Source organism: Elephas maximus, chromosome 4 (genome assembly GCF_024166365.1).
Source record: "Elephas maximus indicus isolate mEleMax1 chromosome 4, mEleMax1 primary haplotype, whole genome shotgun sequence".
NCBI classification, from domain to species: domain Eukaryota; kingdom Metazoa; phylum Chordata; class Mammalia; order Proboscidea; family Elephantidae; genus Elephas; species Elephas maximus.
Window position 1 is genome coordinate 184,563,108 of NC_064822.1, and position 15,574 is coordinate 184,578,681.

Here is a 15,574-nt window from a genome sequence, read left to right on the forward strand (position 1 = left end):
AACCTGTCTACAAAGACGCGAGAGTTTCTCCAGTACTCGCACAGGGTAAAATAAGGAATTGAGGGTTAATTGTAGGATAAGAAACATGCTACTCTATGCTTTTTCTCAAGGATTCTCAATAGCATGACAAAAGGCTGAAAAGGAAGAGACAAACAAGGTTCTTCTCTCCCATTCAGAAAGATTACAGGAGACTTCTTTCTCATTTGTCTGGTTTCCTTTAAAAGGTCATCCCACTGCAAAAGATCTCTGCCAGAACATTTTTCTTGACTCTCATCTTAACCTTATGACCTTGTACACCTTTAAATGTCAAAGAGAAAGGCTGCACAGGAAGCTCTGTTTGAGAACATCGTGTACCACACACGACCCATCTCTTCTATGATCTTCATGCTGAACACGGCGCCATTCCTGGTCTTCATCTTTGGATTTAAAGACCAGCTCCCTATCTGTGCCATCTCCTTTCTCCCAGTTTAACTTCCTCAAGATATGTCAAGCATCATACATCATTAGAGAAAGCTCAGGGCCTAGAATATGTTATCCTTTGCTATCTGGCATCCTGTATTTGGTAGGGTTTAGCTGGTGTTAGATTTGAGGTGTTGTGTTTGCATGATGGAATAAAGGATACTGGGAAATGATCCTGTTTAACAGCATATCAGAAACTAGCTTCTATGCTCATAATTTAGATGCCATAGACAGAGCACATCAAGCAGCAGAGAGAGGTGCACAGGAACCAGGGGACACTTTAACCTCCTAAATCCCCTAAACTTTGTGGAAAAACTACATCTCAACTTTGAATGATACTTAGAAACATGAAGGCAAGAGAGCCACTGAAACACAACACATCCTACAGATATGATATCAGAACTAAAACCAGCTCCTCAATGGAAACTGTGTGAAATGTTCTGGAAATAAGGTGGAAGGTTTCCCCCTTCCCCCCTTCCCAGAGCTAGGAAAAAAGCTTAGGATGAGAAGAAACTGATAAAAGGTATAAACACAGAAATGATGAAGCAGGATGTATGCTCTTTTCCCTCAGCTTGAAGGAAGGTAAGATAAGGGTTCTTTTCAGAAGCTCCTCAGGCCACTAAGAGGGCAATGGAAGCTGGCATTTCAAACTGGATCTTACTTTTTTCAAGTCTCCAAACCTCCCACAATTAACAACAATTTGCTGACCATTTATGATTTGCCCAGCACTGCTCATATTTTCTTTGAAAGACACAGAGTGGAGGGTAAGGAATAAGGCTGATGGAAGACAGCAGGTGGTGGAGATGTGTGGAGGTGGAGGATGCTGGAGATGGCCATGGGAATTAGGGGAGACAGGGTGGTGCTGAGGAGGCTGAGTTCCTCCCAGGTTGGGGATGGCAAGGAGAAAATGAGCCTCATCTCTGGGGACTCAGGAAACTATATGCATGTATCTCCAGGTATGTAGGTGACCAGAGAATGTCACACCTAAAACTATTCTCAAGTCTCAACATTCTCTCTCAGCATCTAAGAGTTTGCTACCTGGTTGCTGAAGGTGGCTCTTGGTAGGTGGGAAGACTCAGTGTTCCCACAGAAACAAGTCACTTCTCTTTCTGTAGGAAGGTTGATTCTTCCCACTTTACAGAGACAGAGAACAACTCAAAACTATACAACTAGATATTCAGAGCAATTTTAAAACTTTGGCTCCTAGTAGGATGGGAGCTTCAACTCAAATTCTATGCACGGAATTCCAACAGGTCTGCAACAGAGTGGTATCTGTCTCTGTCTGTCTGCCTGTCTCTCTCTCACACACACATACTTTACAACTGGCTGTCTTCATTCATTCATTCAGTGCCAGGCACCAGGGACAGAAATACAAATAAGATACTTTCTGAAGGAGCTCATGGTCCAGATGGACAAACATGTAAGCAAATAACTGCAATAATTTAAGCACTATTTGTCTTAACAACAGGGAATACTACAAGAAATGCTAAGCAAGGAGACTGTAAATCAATAAATCCAATTAAACAGTGATCACCAGTAGCCTCTCGTATTAAATGCAAGACAGGGAGAAGAATGCAGGGCATCCCTCCCCGACGTGGCTTTTAGCCCTGAGCACGTTACACAGCCTGAGAAGTAGCACGATGCGCTCAGAACCAGTGCTAGAATTACCGTCAGCACCGAACTGCTCTTTATCTTGCCTGTGGGTGATTTTTAGCTACCCAAGTAGACTGTACATGTCTTCAGGCCAGGGACCATGCCTCATGTTTCTTTAATCTCTTACAGCATCTACAGCCACCCTGGGTACAAAGTAAATGCTAAATACACAACGTCCTTGGTGAAAGGGTAAGCGGAGATGCTGGGCAACCTCTACAAAGGTTTGCACGTCGGCAGGTCCGGAGTCTTGTCCTACCAGGTCACATTACTGATCCACCACACAAGCCATCTGCTCTATCTGACACTTTAAAGGTTGGAGTGGGGGGGACCCCTCACTGGACGGCCATAGCAGAAGATAGCATGGTGTGGGTAAATGGTCTGGTAGTGAATTTCAGTAAACACAAGCTGAATTTGAGACCTGGGCTCCCAGGCTGAAGCTCAGAATACAGAGAGGCCTTAGCTTCCTTACACCTTGCTATAAGGTTCTAAGTCTGGCCCTACTACTACCATGACATGAAGCAAATCCCGTCCTCAGTTGCTTAAAAGCTTTCAATGTCTTCCCATCGCACCTAAAATAAAATCACCTCCTTATCATGCAGTTGACAAGGCCCTTGTTCTGGCTCCTGCCCACCTGGCCAATCTTAACTTGCCCCCCTCTCCCCTCACCCACCACGGCTCTAGCCACACTGGCTTTCTTGGTGTTTTTCAAACATGCCAAGCTCTTGCCTGTACTAAGGCCCTCGAGCTTACCTGTCCCTCTCTCTGGGCCTCTTCCTGCTGAGTGGCTGACTCCTCCTCCTCCTCCCTTAGATCTCAGGTGAAATATTTCCTCTTCAGAGAGGCCTTTCTAAGCCAGCTATCCAAAGTGATCCCCATCTCACTCCAATTACTTGTTAACAAATCAACCAGTTAATTTACTTCATTTACCATTTTCTAAGATGATCTTCGTTTCCTTGTTTTTTATCAAATTTTACCCTTATAGAATATAAACCTCCCGAGAGCAGGACCTGGATTTATCTTCCTATATAAACCGGCACATAGTAAGCACTCAAATGTTTTGAATGAATGACTGAAGGAGAGTTTGGGGTAGCAGGTCAGCAGCATTGAGTGAAGGTGAGAAGCATCACCTCCCACTGTGAAGCCACCCAACAGTTGTATGGCATAGTTCTGTGACTTCATTAGGGTGTTTCTAGGTGACAGTAGCATATAAACAGAAAAGAAAGAAGAGGGAGAGCCTATGTTCTCTGCTGATGGCTTAAAAAGAAATGTCGAAGAGCAAAATCTTGCTGGTTCCAGTTTCTACTTAGTTTGTAATGCTGCTGGCATTGAAAGCAAAATTTCTTAGTTCCACCAGATCCCAAGGCTGGTTTCATTTCCCCCAAGTGATGCGGTTCCGCACCCCACGAGCCCGGCCTGGGACAACCCTGTCAACAGCTTCTCCTATGGACATCGTCACCCGTGCCAGCCTCAGGACCTGAGGGTCTCGCCTGACAACGGAACTGCGCTTGTCTCCAATTATCAGGAACCCGAACACTATGGCAAAGCTTACAGAAGAAGTGGCTTCTTCCTCACCAGACCCCAGCTAAGAGCCGCCCTGCTACAAGGAGAAGTGTAACAGGGTGTAGAAACCCTTTCACAAGGTGCAACTAAAAAGTCAGAGATGATTCAAATGGCACCCTGTTATGGACTGAATTATGTCCCCCAAAAATATGTGTCGTAAATCCTAACCTGTGGTTTTAATTACATTTGGGGATGGGTTGTCTTTGTTATGTTAATGAGGCATGACTAGTGTAGGGTGTATCTTGAGTCAATCTCTTTTGAGATATAAAAGAGATTAAACAAGCAAGCAGAGTAGAGATGGGGGAAGAGAGATGCCAAGCCACATGAAGACTGCCCTAGAGCAGAAGCTCAAGGAGAAAAGGACCTTCCTCCAGAGCTAACAGAAAGAGAAAGCCTGCCCCTAGAGCCAGCACCCCGAATTCAGACTTTAGCCTCCTAAACTGTGAGAAAATAATTTGTTCAAGTTACTCATTTGTGGTATTTCTGTTAGACCAGCACCAGATAACTAACACATACCCTTTCAACCTAATGCTGTTTATTTCACTCAGCTTGATCAAAGAGGGCCATTATCTGAACTACTGAGTGTTGTAAGTCCCTGAGCTTGGCAAAGCAGGAGAAAGAAAGAGTGGGAAATAAAACCCACTGTGTTTGTTTTACGTTAGGTGTTTCCCATGGCACGCTGGGCACCACAAGTTGTCCTCATAGCAACTCTAGAGCACGATGAGAGAGGCACTTACGCGGCATGATCCCTTGGCTCACCAGCTCTTCTCGGGTCCGGCGCTGCTGGAGCTTCAACTGCAGCACTGTGGGGCGGTAAAGAGAGAGGAGAGATGGACGGTCAGCCGGGCGCGCCACCACAAAAGACACATTCTCAAATGCAAAAAAGTCTTAAAACAGAGGAGTGTAGTGTGACAGGAGGGTCCCCTTTAATTGTGACTGTCTGTAATTGCAGAAGTGGCCTGATACAGCAGGGTTTCCGTATTCTGCTGTGGGCGGCAAGAGGAAGTTGCTTAGGGTCTTGCAGGGTGATAACAATCCACAAAGTACCAGAGTCTTGCCTCTTGCTCAAAACTTCCTACAACACTGTGTCCTCCTCCTAAGACTAGAAAACACAAATTCTTAAAGAAAATATCATAATGAAGAGCACGACCCAGCATCTAAAATGCTTTCCAGATGCCCCACACTTCCTTCCTGGTAGTGGCAAATGATTACGACCGTACGTACTGTGACTGATACAGCTATTCACATAGAGCCGGAAGTACTGCTTATTTGTAAAATCTTTTCTTTTGTGTCTAAAAATTATACCTATTTTCACCAAGCAATGCGTTTCTCTAGATCAGTAAAGATTTCACATCAACATACCTCTTTTCTTCCTCTTACTCCTTCACTAAGAACCTTTTTTTTTCCAGTTGAGGTGAAACAACCAAGCTACACGATTCAAAGCACATCCGGCTAGGGGAGGGTGAAGGGCGTTTCTCCTATTTCCACTCTGGTAGCATCACTTCAGGAAACAACTTAATAGGGATTTTTTTTTTTTTTTAAGTTAAAAACCAATTATCTTTATTTAAAATGCCAATAAAACCTAGAAGAGGTTACGACCACACATCATGCAGAATGGCAGTGGCATGGCCTGCACTCAGGGACTGAATAAGAAAACTGCCAGAGAAGGAGGGTTAGGGGATCTGATTGGCCAAAGAAAAGTCACTTCCATGATAAGCCTTCAATTGTAGGGGCCGTGCAAGTCATGCCTGAGGAGAGCCTCCATGTCCTGGGAATCATAGCGTCCTGATATCTGCCTTTTCCTTTTACACCCACACAGTTTTTAAGAAGGTCTCCAAGAATGGCAGGACCATAACTAGGCTCCTGCCTACATCTCTGTAGGTCTAAAGCAGAACTTAGCTTTCTCTCCAAAACTCAACCCACTTCCCATCCTTATCTCTCTAATGGTATCGCTATGCCCCCCAGTACTAACTAAAGTTAAAAATTTTAAGCTACTCTCACCTCTTCTACCTCTTCATGCTCCTGTCTTGCCAATTTTGTTTCACCTGGTTTTTCACACGTTACGGTGACAGTTCACTTGCTCGTGTCCTTGCCTACCTGTGCCTCTTCCACCTCATTCCTCCCAGTCAAGGTTGTCCAGGTACTCCGCCTCAAGTACATGTGCTCTCCCACCTCTGGACCTTTTCTCATTTATTCACTTCACCTGGAACACCTGTCCTCTATCTGACTTCCCAATAGCGTCTCAGCATCCTGAACTACTCTACCTTTCTTATGAGCTACCTTTTTATCAGTTATCAATAGTGTATCAATATTTTTTCCTGTGTAATAGCTACCTCTCTCTGCTAGCAGGTTTGAAACTCCTACAGGGCAGGGCACATATCTTATTGATCTATGCTCTTCACAGCACTTAACACACAGCATTTGATAACTGTTTCTTGAATTAAACTGGATGTCAAAGTGATGATAAAGACAATCTGAGAAATCTAATCAGGATATTACTTCACAATTTAACATTGTTAAAAACACAGTCTTGGAGAATAAAGCAGATAAAGCCTGTGGCGGCCACACTAACAGCTAACATTTACTGAGCATGTACTGTGCCAGATACTGTTCTAGTACTCTCACTTTTTAACTCATTTAATCTCATGACATCCCATGGAGTTGTTGTTGGATGCCATCAAATCGAATCCAACTTACAGTGACTCTGCAGAACAGAGCAGAACTGCCCCATCGTGTTCCTTAGGCTGTAATCCTTATGGGAGCAGATTGTGAGGTCTTTTCTCCTGCAGAGCTGCTAGTAGGTTCGAACTGAAGACCTTTCGGTTAGCAGCCAAGGGTTTAGCCATTTGGCCACCAGGGCTTCTTTATGGAGAGTTGGGTATTATTAATCCCATTTTACAGATAAGGAAACTGACACCTACAGGGATTAAGTAATTTACCTAAGGTTATCTCACTTAACTAGAGGTGGAGCAAGGATTTGAACTGAAGCTTTTTAATTTCAGAACCTGGGCTCCTTATTCCTCTGCTTCTCCAGAGGCTTCCTGAAGCTACTGAGGTAACAGGCATAGAGAGTGATCACCTGGGTTCCTTCTCTGGTGTGACAGACAAGGGGCACCAGGGTCAAAGGGGCTCAGGTGATCTACTTCAGTGAAATAAATTCTAATTAATCCAGGAACTTGACTACAGAATAAATTGTAACTATACTTTAAAAGCAATAATAATTACAACAGAAGACAAATAATAACAGGGGTCACTAGCTGTTACTATATGTGAGGCCTTGTGTTAAGTGACTGACATGCTTTTAACTTATATAACCCTCAAAAAACAAAAAAAAAAAAAACTCTGTGAGGACAGTACAATTACTATTACCATTTTACAGATGAGGAAACCAAGGCTCAGGCATGAAATATTTGCCTTAGCTCACAGAGCTGTGACGGGATGAACTTCATACCCAGGTCTCTGTGACTCCAAAGAGTATTGTTTTATACATTGCATAACCCTCTCCAGTGAACTCCAATAATGTGTACAAGGAGGAATAAACAAATGAAAGCAGTAAACATAGATTTACAACCTATACTTCATTTTACTTTATAATTTATCTCCTTGGCTATGTATACATGTAGTGATCCTTCTAAGACTTACAATTATGAAGAACTGGCTATTTACAGAAATTTCCCCTTCCTTCTTGTTGTTAGGTGCTGTGATGTTTAAGGTTGTGTGTCAACTTGGCTGGGCCATGACTGTCAATGGTCTGGCAGTTATGATGTAGTTTGGGAGTTATGCAATGATGCAATCATCTCCACAATGAGATCTGTTACGAGCAGCCTATCAGTTAAAAGGGAGTTTCCTTGGGGGTGTGGCCTGCATCCAATATATATGGACTTTCTGGCAAAGCTTACTGGCTTTTGCTCACTCTGGATCCTGCATCCCGCGCATTATCATCTGACCTCTAGTTCCTGGAACTTGAGCCACCAGCCTGCCATCTTACCTGCCAAACTTGTATTCATTCGTTAGCATCCACAGCCCATGAGCCAGCAGCCTGGGGTCTTACCTGCCAATCTTGGGTCCCTCAGCCCCTGCAGCTAGGTGAGTCAGAAGCAGCCTTGTAACTTTCCAACCTCTACAACAACGCAAGCCATTTCCTTGATATCTCTCTCCCTCCCTATCTCTTTCCATCTATCTACACATTTCACTGGTTTTGTTTCTCTAAAGAACCCAGCCTAAGACAGATGCCATCAGGTTGTTTCCGACTCATAGCTACCTACGTACAACAGAACAAAACACTGCCCAGTCCTGTGCCACCCTCACAATCATTGCTATGTTTGAGCCCACCGTTGCAGCCACTGTGTCAATCCATCTCCTTGAAGGTCTTTCTCTTTTTTGCTGACCCTCTACTTTACCAAGCACAATGTCCTTCTCCAGGGTCTGATCCATCTTTAAAACGTGTCCAAAGTATGTGAGATCAAGTCTTGCTATCCTTGCTTCTTAGGAGCATTCTGGCTGTACTTCTTCTGAGATGGATTTGTTTGTTCTTCTGGCAGTCAATATTCTTTACCAACACCATAATTCAAAGGCATCAATTCTTCTTCAGTCTTTTGCAGCAGATTTGCTCAATGCAGTATGTCATTTGATCTCCTGACTACTGCTTCCATGGGTATTAATTGTGGATTCAAGTAAAAAGAAATCCTTGACAACTTCAATATTTTCTCCGTTGGTAATAATGTTGCTTACTGGTCCAGTTGTGAGGATTTTTGTTTTCTTTATGTCGAGGTGTAATTCATACTGAAGGCTGCAGTCTTTTTCTTCAGTTCTTTTAGGTTGGGAAATGCTAGGCATGCTTTTTCTCTTTTGGTTTTCTAACTCTATGTCTTCGCAACATTTCCTTATAATACTTTACTTTGTCTTCTTCAGCCGCCCTTTGAAATTTTGTGTTCAGCTCTTTTACTTCATCATTTCTTCCATTCCCTTTAGCTACTCTACCTTCAGAAGCAAATTTCAGAGTCTCTTCTGAACATGCATTTTGATCTTTTCCTTCTTTCCTGTCTTTTTAATGACCTTTTGCTTTCTTCATGAATAATGTCCTTGAAGTCATCCCACAACTTGTCTGGTTTTCAGTCATTAGTGTTCAATGCATCAAATCTATTCTTGAGATGGTTTCTAAATTCAGGTGGAATATACTCAAGTTGTATTTTGGCTCTCATGGACTTGTTTTAATTTTTTTTCAGCATCAACTTGAACTTGCGTATGAGCAATTAATGGTCTGTTTTGTAGTCGTCCCTTGGCCTTGTTCTGGCTGATGATATTGAGCTTTTCCATCGTCTCTTTCCACAGATGTAGTCGATTTGATTCCTGTGTATTCCATTTTGCAGGTCCATGTGTATAGTTGCCATTTATGTTGTTGAAAAAAGGGTTATTTGCAGTGCACATTATCCTATCACTAACTACTACAGGACTGATCTTGAAATGTTCTTTTGACGATGAATGCGATGCCATTCCTCTTCAATTTGTCATCTTGGCATAGTAGAACATATGATTATCTGATTCAAGTGGCCAATATCAGTCCATTTCAGCTTACTATTTGTTTCAGTTAATTTTTGATAACTTCCAGTTTTCCTAGATTCATAGACTATGGAAGGGGAAGTATGAAGTATGAATCCCCTTTCTTAGTCTATCTTAAGGAGCCCTGGTCGCACAGTGTTTAAGAGCTCAGCTGCTAACCAAAAGGTCAGCGGTTTGAACCCACCAGCCACTCTAAGGGCAAATGACGTTGAGAGTCTGCTTCCGTAAAGATCACCCACCACGGCCTTGGAAATCCTATGGACCCTGTCCTATAGGGTCGCTATTAATCGGAATCGACTCAATGGCAGTGAGTTTGTTTTTGGGTAGTGTATTTTAATTTCTCTTAATTCTAAGCACTTTAAATAAAATGCCTTTATATTTCTAGAACTTAGAGGCTATTCATCTTAGAAGAAATTATTTAATAACTCACTTTCAATAAATAACTCAAGAGCCATATATTCTGTATTCACTGGAGAAAAGTACCCAAATCAGGAGGCTACTTCAGAGACCATAAATTTAATGTACACCCACCTTCACTAAAAAGTATTTAAAACCAGTTCAAATGATTATTTTTAAGAACAGTGCTAGATCAGGGAGATTCTAGAGAACAGAAACTTGACATAATCTATTGCATCGTACATCACCATTTTGATCCCCTCTCTGCACCCCAAACAATAAAAACTACACAAAAATACCTATTTGTGCACAAGCATGAAGCTTTATACCTTCAGTGTTATTGAACTCCAGAAATGTAACATATCATCTGTTTCTAAATGGGTCTGTGGTGAGCAGCCTATATGTAGATGAACAGATGTCTTTAAAACTGATGGACGGTGAATCAGCTGAGTTGCCTGCCAGAATAGGGCTGGAATAAAGAGAAAACAAACAGAACTATATAGTGGGGAACCTGAGGCTCCCTATTTTCCATGGAAGGAATCGAGTTTTCCACTGGCCTTCAAAAAAGGTGATCTACTGCTATTTGAATAGCTGGCTACTTGGGAAATCAAAGCCTGTAATTTCTGTCCTGTTAAGACCATGGAAGCATGTTGACAGCATTCAAGTGGTAATGTCCAAGAACTGGACACGTCAAACAATTGGGTTGATCAGGACTAGAAAGAAAAAAAGGAGCGAGGTGTTCTCAAGCCCAGCTCTGTGGTTCCCACCAGTCCTTGGCTCTGGGTTTCACTGAAAAAGGAGAAGTGTGGCTTGGTGGGCTATTCCTATCTTGTCCAATTATTGATTCAACTAAGGCTTCGAGAACAAGGAAAGAAAGTCTAAGTAATGAGGGAAGTAGACAAGAATAGGAAGGGGGCTGGTATGGGAATGACAGAATACCGAAAGAGCAAAAACCTGACTTCTGCATCCCTCTTCTTTGCCCCAAGGGTTCCAACTGTATGGGCATTTCATAACAGCCCTAATTCAGGAAGACTGACAAGTATTTTTCTCATTTCTTTAAATGTGAATATGAAACTTTAAATAAAAACTAATCAAATGACAATGAATTTGGCCACAGCTTTTCAGAATATTTATGTTAGCAAAGGCTTCAGAATAAACTTATTAGTAAGGGAAATTTTTCTGGATTAGAAATTATGTGCTAGCCAAAAGTGCACAGTGCTTCATGTTAATGTCTAATAACATGTATTGTGCTCCCGTTCTGCCTCCTAGTTCAAGGTGCAGTGCCTGGGGCCTTAAAAGCTTGCAAGCAGCCATCCAAGGCACAACAAGAACAACTCAGTAAAGGAGGGTAAGAATGGTTACACAACTTGAAGAATATAATCAATGTCAATGAAATGTACATGAAGAAATGGTTGAAATGATGTATGTTCTGTGTTTGTTCTCAACAAAATAAAAAAGCAGAGTGCTGTATCTGAAAATCAATGAGGTTTATATACGTGAGGAGATCAAAAAGCAAACAAGTCTTCTCAAAACCTAACTTTCTCCCAACTCAGATATTTGGCTCTAAGCTATGGAGGCCCTCATACTTCCAAGGAAAAAACGGCTCCCCAAAATAATCAACCGAGAAACAGATCTGACTGGAGCCAAATTTGAAAGCATCAGTTTTCGTGACAATTAAAAGTGACCCTCAAACAAAAATAAAAAGCCCCAGTATACTAGGAATAAATTAGTAGGTATCATTTCTGGCTTCCCTAACACACAACTAATACTAGAGAATATGTTTTATTTTAATTAAATTGCTTGATTTTTATTGAAGGATTTAGAATGAGTATTTAAATTTATCTCAAGAACCACAATCTACTTCATTCTCAATAACAGATAAAACAACTAGCCAGAAAATTACAAAAATATAGAAGATCTGAAAAACAGTAACCAACCAAGAACTAATGAACATCTGCAGAACACTCTATTTAACAACATTCTTCTCAAGTGCACATGGAACATTCTCCAGGACAAATCATATGCTAGACCATAAAAAAGTCTCGATAAAATTAAGGGGATTAAAATTATACAAGGTATGTTCTCTGATCACAATGGAATTAAATTAGAAATCAACAACAGAAGGAAACTGGGGGAATTCACAAATATGTCAAAATTAAACAACACACTCTTAACCAACGGGTCAAACAAGAAATCACTTTTTAAAAACGGAGTATTTTGAACTCAGTAAGGGAAATTAGGAAGTTTTTGAATTGAATATATCAAAATTTATGGGATGCAGCTAAAGCAGAGCTCAGAGGGAAATTCATAGAAGTACCCATATAAGAAGATCTCAAATCAATACTTCACTTTAAGAAGCTAGAAAAAGAAAACTAAGCCTAATTAGAAAAAGGAAATAAATATGATTAAAGTGAAAAGCAATGATTCAGAAAAAAAAAAAAAAAAACAGAAAATCAGTGGAACCAAAAGTATATTCTTTGAAAAGATCAACAAAATTGACAAGCTTTACCTAGACTGACCAAGGAAAAAAAAAAGAGAGAGAGAGAGGAAAAACTCAGCAATGTAAGAGGAGGAGACATTACCATTAACTCTATAGAAATTAAAAGGATTATATGGGAATACTATGAATAACTATATTACATCAAATTAGATAACTTTTTTCATAAGAAGACCATACATTACCTGAATTGGTCAAGGAAAACGAAAATCTAAATAGACCTATATAACAAGTAGAAATTGCATTAATGACTAAAAATCTCCCTTCAAAGGCAAGTCCCAGCCCAGACAGTTTCACTGGTGAATTTTACTAAACATTTAAGAAAAGGATTAATACTAGTCCTTTACAAACTCTGCCAGAAAAAAAGAGGAGGAGGGAACACTTCCCAACTCATTCTATGAATACAGAACTGCCCCGATACCAAAGTCAGACACATGCATCACAAGAAAACTAGAGATCGCTATCCTTCATGAGTACAGATCTCAAAATCCTCCACAAAATATTCGCAAATAGAAGCCAGTACTGGAACCAAATTTTCTGTATCCCTGTTCCTGTACTTTCCCCCCATTCCAGTGATTCTCAACCTTTGCTTCACAGTAAAATCATTTGGGGAACTTTTTAATTGGTCTGGAATGGAGTATTTTTTAAAAGTTTGCCAGAGGATTGTACTGTAGTGCAGGTTAAGGACCATTAGCCTACTCAAGGCTGCTTTAGCCTTAAACTCACCTTACGCTGGGAAGTTAAACATGCTCCATTGATGTTCACAACGTCAATTATATATCATGTCAACTAAATACTGCAAAGCAGATTTAATCAATAAACAACAGTCTTTCTTCTGATGCTCCCAACCAACTGCTTTAGGGCACATCATCTTCTGATGTTTATTAAACGATGGTTCAATCTTTTTAAGTTAAAAATTCAGTTTTAAACTTGAGTTAAAAAGTTTGTAATGGGAGAGAATTTTCGTTTTCAAACGCACTTTTTCCACAAAAATTATTTGCAGCCTACCGCTGAAGACTTGTCAAAACGGGAAAAAAAACGGCTAAAAGACAAGCCAATTGAGAAATAAAATCTGTTATCTCTAGACTCACTTCTGTAAGTTTTTTTTATCAAAATCCTAAAGGCATGTGATGTGATCATCTTCTAAGTTCTCTTTTATATACGGCCTAGCATATTTAATAAATATTGTTGAACGTAATTTCAGATAGTAATTTTTTACTCTAAGTGCTGTTCCTTCTATAAATTCACAAGGCCTGATCTGCTAGTAATTAGTTCATTTTTTTTCCTTCATTAATCTTCAGGTGCCAATCCCAGAATAAACAAGCAAATGCGACTTAATTCAGCAACACGGACTACCGTTTCCAGCTTTAAACTGGAGAATATGTTTTCCTGGGAAGGTCAGAGAAGGAACAGACTGGGTTTTAGCCTTACATGAAGCTTAGCCTGCTGATAATTAGAATGTTCATCTTTGGAGCAGTCAGTGTATTATACATATTTTGTTGGTGTATTTTATTTTTACGTTTCAATTTATAGTATATGCCTGAAAAACTCTGTTGTTGTTCTTGTTAGGTGCCGTCGAGTCGGTTCCAACTCATAGCGACCCTATGCACAACAGAACGAAACATTGCCCGGTCCTGCGCCATCCTTACAATCATTGTGATGCTTGAGTTCACCGTTGCAGCCACTGTGTCAATCCACCTCGTTGAGGGTCTTCCCCTTTTCCGCTGACCCTGTACACTGCCAAGCATGATGTCCTTCTTCAGAGACTGATCCCTCCTGACAACATGTCCAAAGTATGGAAGACGCAGTCTCGCCATCCTTGCTCTAACGAGCATTCTGGCCGCACTTCGTCCAAGACAGATTTGATCGTTCTTTTGGCAGTCCTTGGTATATTCAATAATCTTCGCCAACACCACAATTCAAAGGCGTCAAATCTTCTTCGGTCTTTCTTATTCACTGTCCAGCTTTCACATGCATATGATGCAATTGAAAATATCATGGTTTGGCTCAGGCGCACCTTAGTCTTCAGGGTGACATCTTTGCTCTTCAACACTTTGAAGAGGTCCTTTGCAGCAGATTTGCCCAATGCGATGCGTCTTCTGGTTTCTTGACTGCTGCTTCCATGGCTGTTGATTGTGGATCCAGGTAAAATGAAAGCCTCGACAACTTCAATCTTTTCTCCGTTTATCATGATGTTGCTCATTGGTCCAGTTGTGAGGATTTTTGTTTTCTTTATGTTGAGGTGTAATCCATACTGAAGGCTGTGGTCTTTGATCTTCATTAGTAAGTGCTTCAAGTCCTCTTCACTTTCAGCAAGCAAGGTTGTGTCATCTGCATAACGCAGGTTGTTAATGAGTCCTCCTCCAATCTTGATGCCCTGTTCTTCTTCATATAGTCCAGCTTCTTGGATTCTGATGCACACCTTTCCTGACTTTAAACCAATCAGTCTCCCCTTGTTCTGTCCGAACAACTGCCTCTTGATCTATGTAAAGGTTCCTCATGAGGACAATGAATTCTTCTGGAATTCCCGTTCTTTGCAGTGTTATCCATAGGTTGTTATGATCCACACAGTCAAATGCCTTTGCATAATCAATAAAACACAGGTAAACATCCTTCTGGTATTCTCTGCTTTCAGCCAGGATCCAAAAATTATCTAGTGACATCCAAATTGCCTAGCACTTAGGACCAAAGGCTATTCTTAGAATGTACGATTTAAGAGTAGGTGAGGGATGTTCCCAGAAGAGGGTGTTCCCCATGTTCTGCTGCCTGGGTTATTTTCGGCATCACCACTGACATAGGGATTGGGACTCAGGGTAGGGAAAGAGTTCTTCTCCATTCACTCACTCATTCATTCATTCATTCATTCATCTAACAAAATATTCATTAAATAACTACAATGTGTCAGGCCCTGTGCTAAATGCTGGATACACCTATGGTTTCTACCCACATAAAGCTTTCGGTCCAGTGGGGAAGCAGACATCAAATGACTGACCACAAATAAATAAATACAACTTGTGATAAATGTTTTATAAGAAAAGAGTAAGGGATATGAGAGAGGATAGATCCTGGAATGCACACCTTTTCCTTCATTACTGTTCGATGATAACTATCTTTTCTACATTTCCTCTTTACTGTAGTACAGCCAATTGCATAAGACACCAAAACTATTTAAAAAATAGAGACCTGGATAAGTTACTGGCACGTCGTTTCATTCATAGTTTACTTTTATTTGCTTAGTTGTTCTAGGTTCATGTATTAGTTGGTCAGCCCATTTATCCTCCTCATATCCATTCCTTATTCAGTTCTTCCTTAGTTCCTTTTCTAAACTTCTCTTTCCTTAAGCACTCATTCAAGAAACACGAGGGTCTACTATGTGCCAGACACTTTGCTCGTTGCTGGGAATATAGTTGTGGTCAGGCTTTGAACAGAACAATATATCCAAATTTATGG

The 15,574-nt window shown here is 40.9% G+C and overlaps 1 protein-coding gene across 6 annotated transcripts in view; it reads right to left on the reverse strand.

Moving 5' to 3' along the window:
* Positions 1-15,574, reverse strand: part of MRTFA (myocardin related transcription factor A) — a 138,068-nt gene that overhangs the window by 36,678 nt on the left and 85,816 nt on the right. For 4 of the 6 annotated variants that reach the window (XM_049885187.1, XM_049885185.1, XM_049885188.1 and 1 more), the window contains one exon: positions 4,410-4,475. In XM_049885187.1, coding sequence (XP_049741144.1) covers positions 4,410-4,416 — 7 coding nt within the window. In that variant the 5' untranslated portion in view covers positions 4,417-4,475. The other 2 variants (XM_049885189.1, XM_049885190.1) reach the window with 2 other exon arrangements.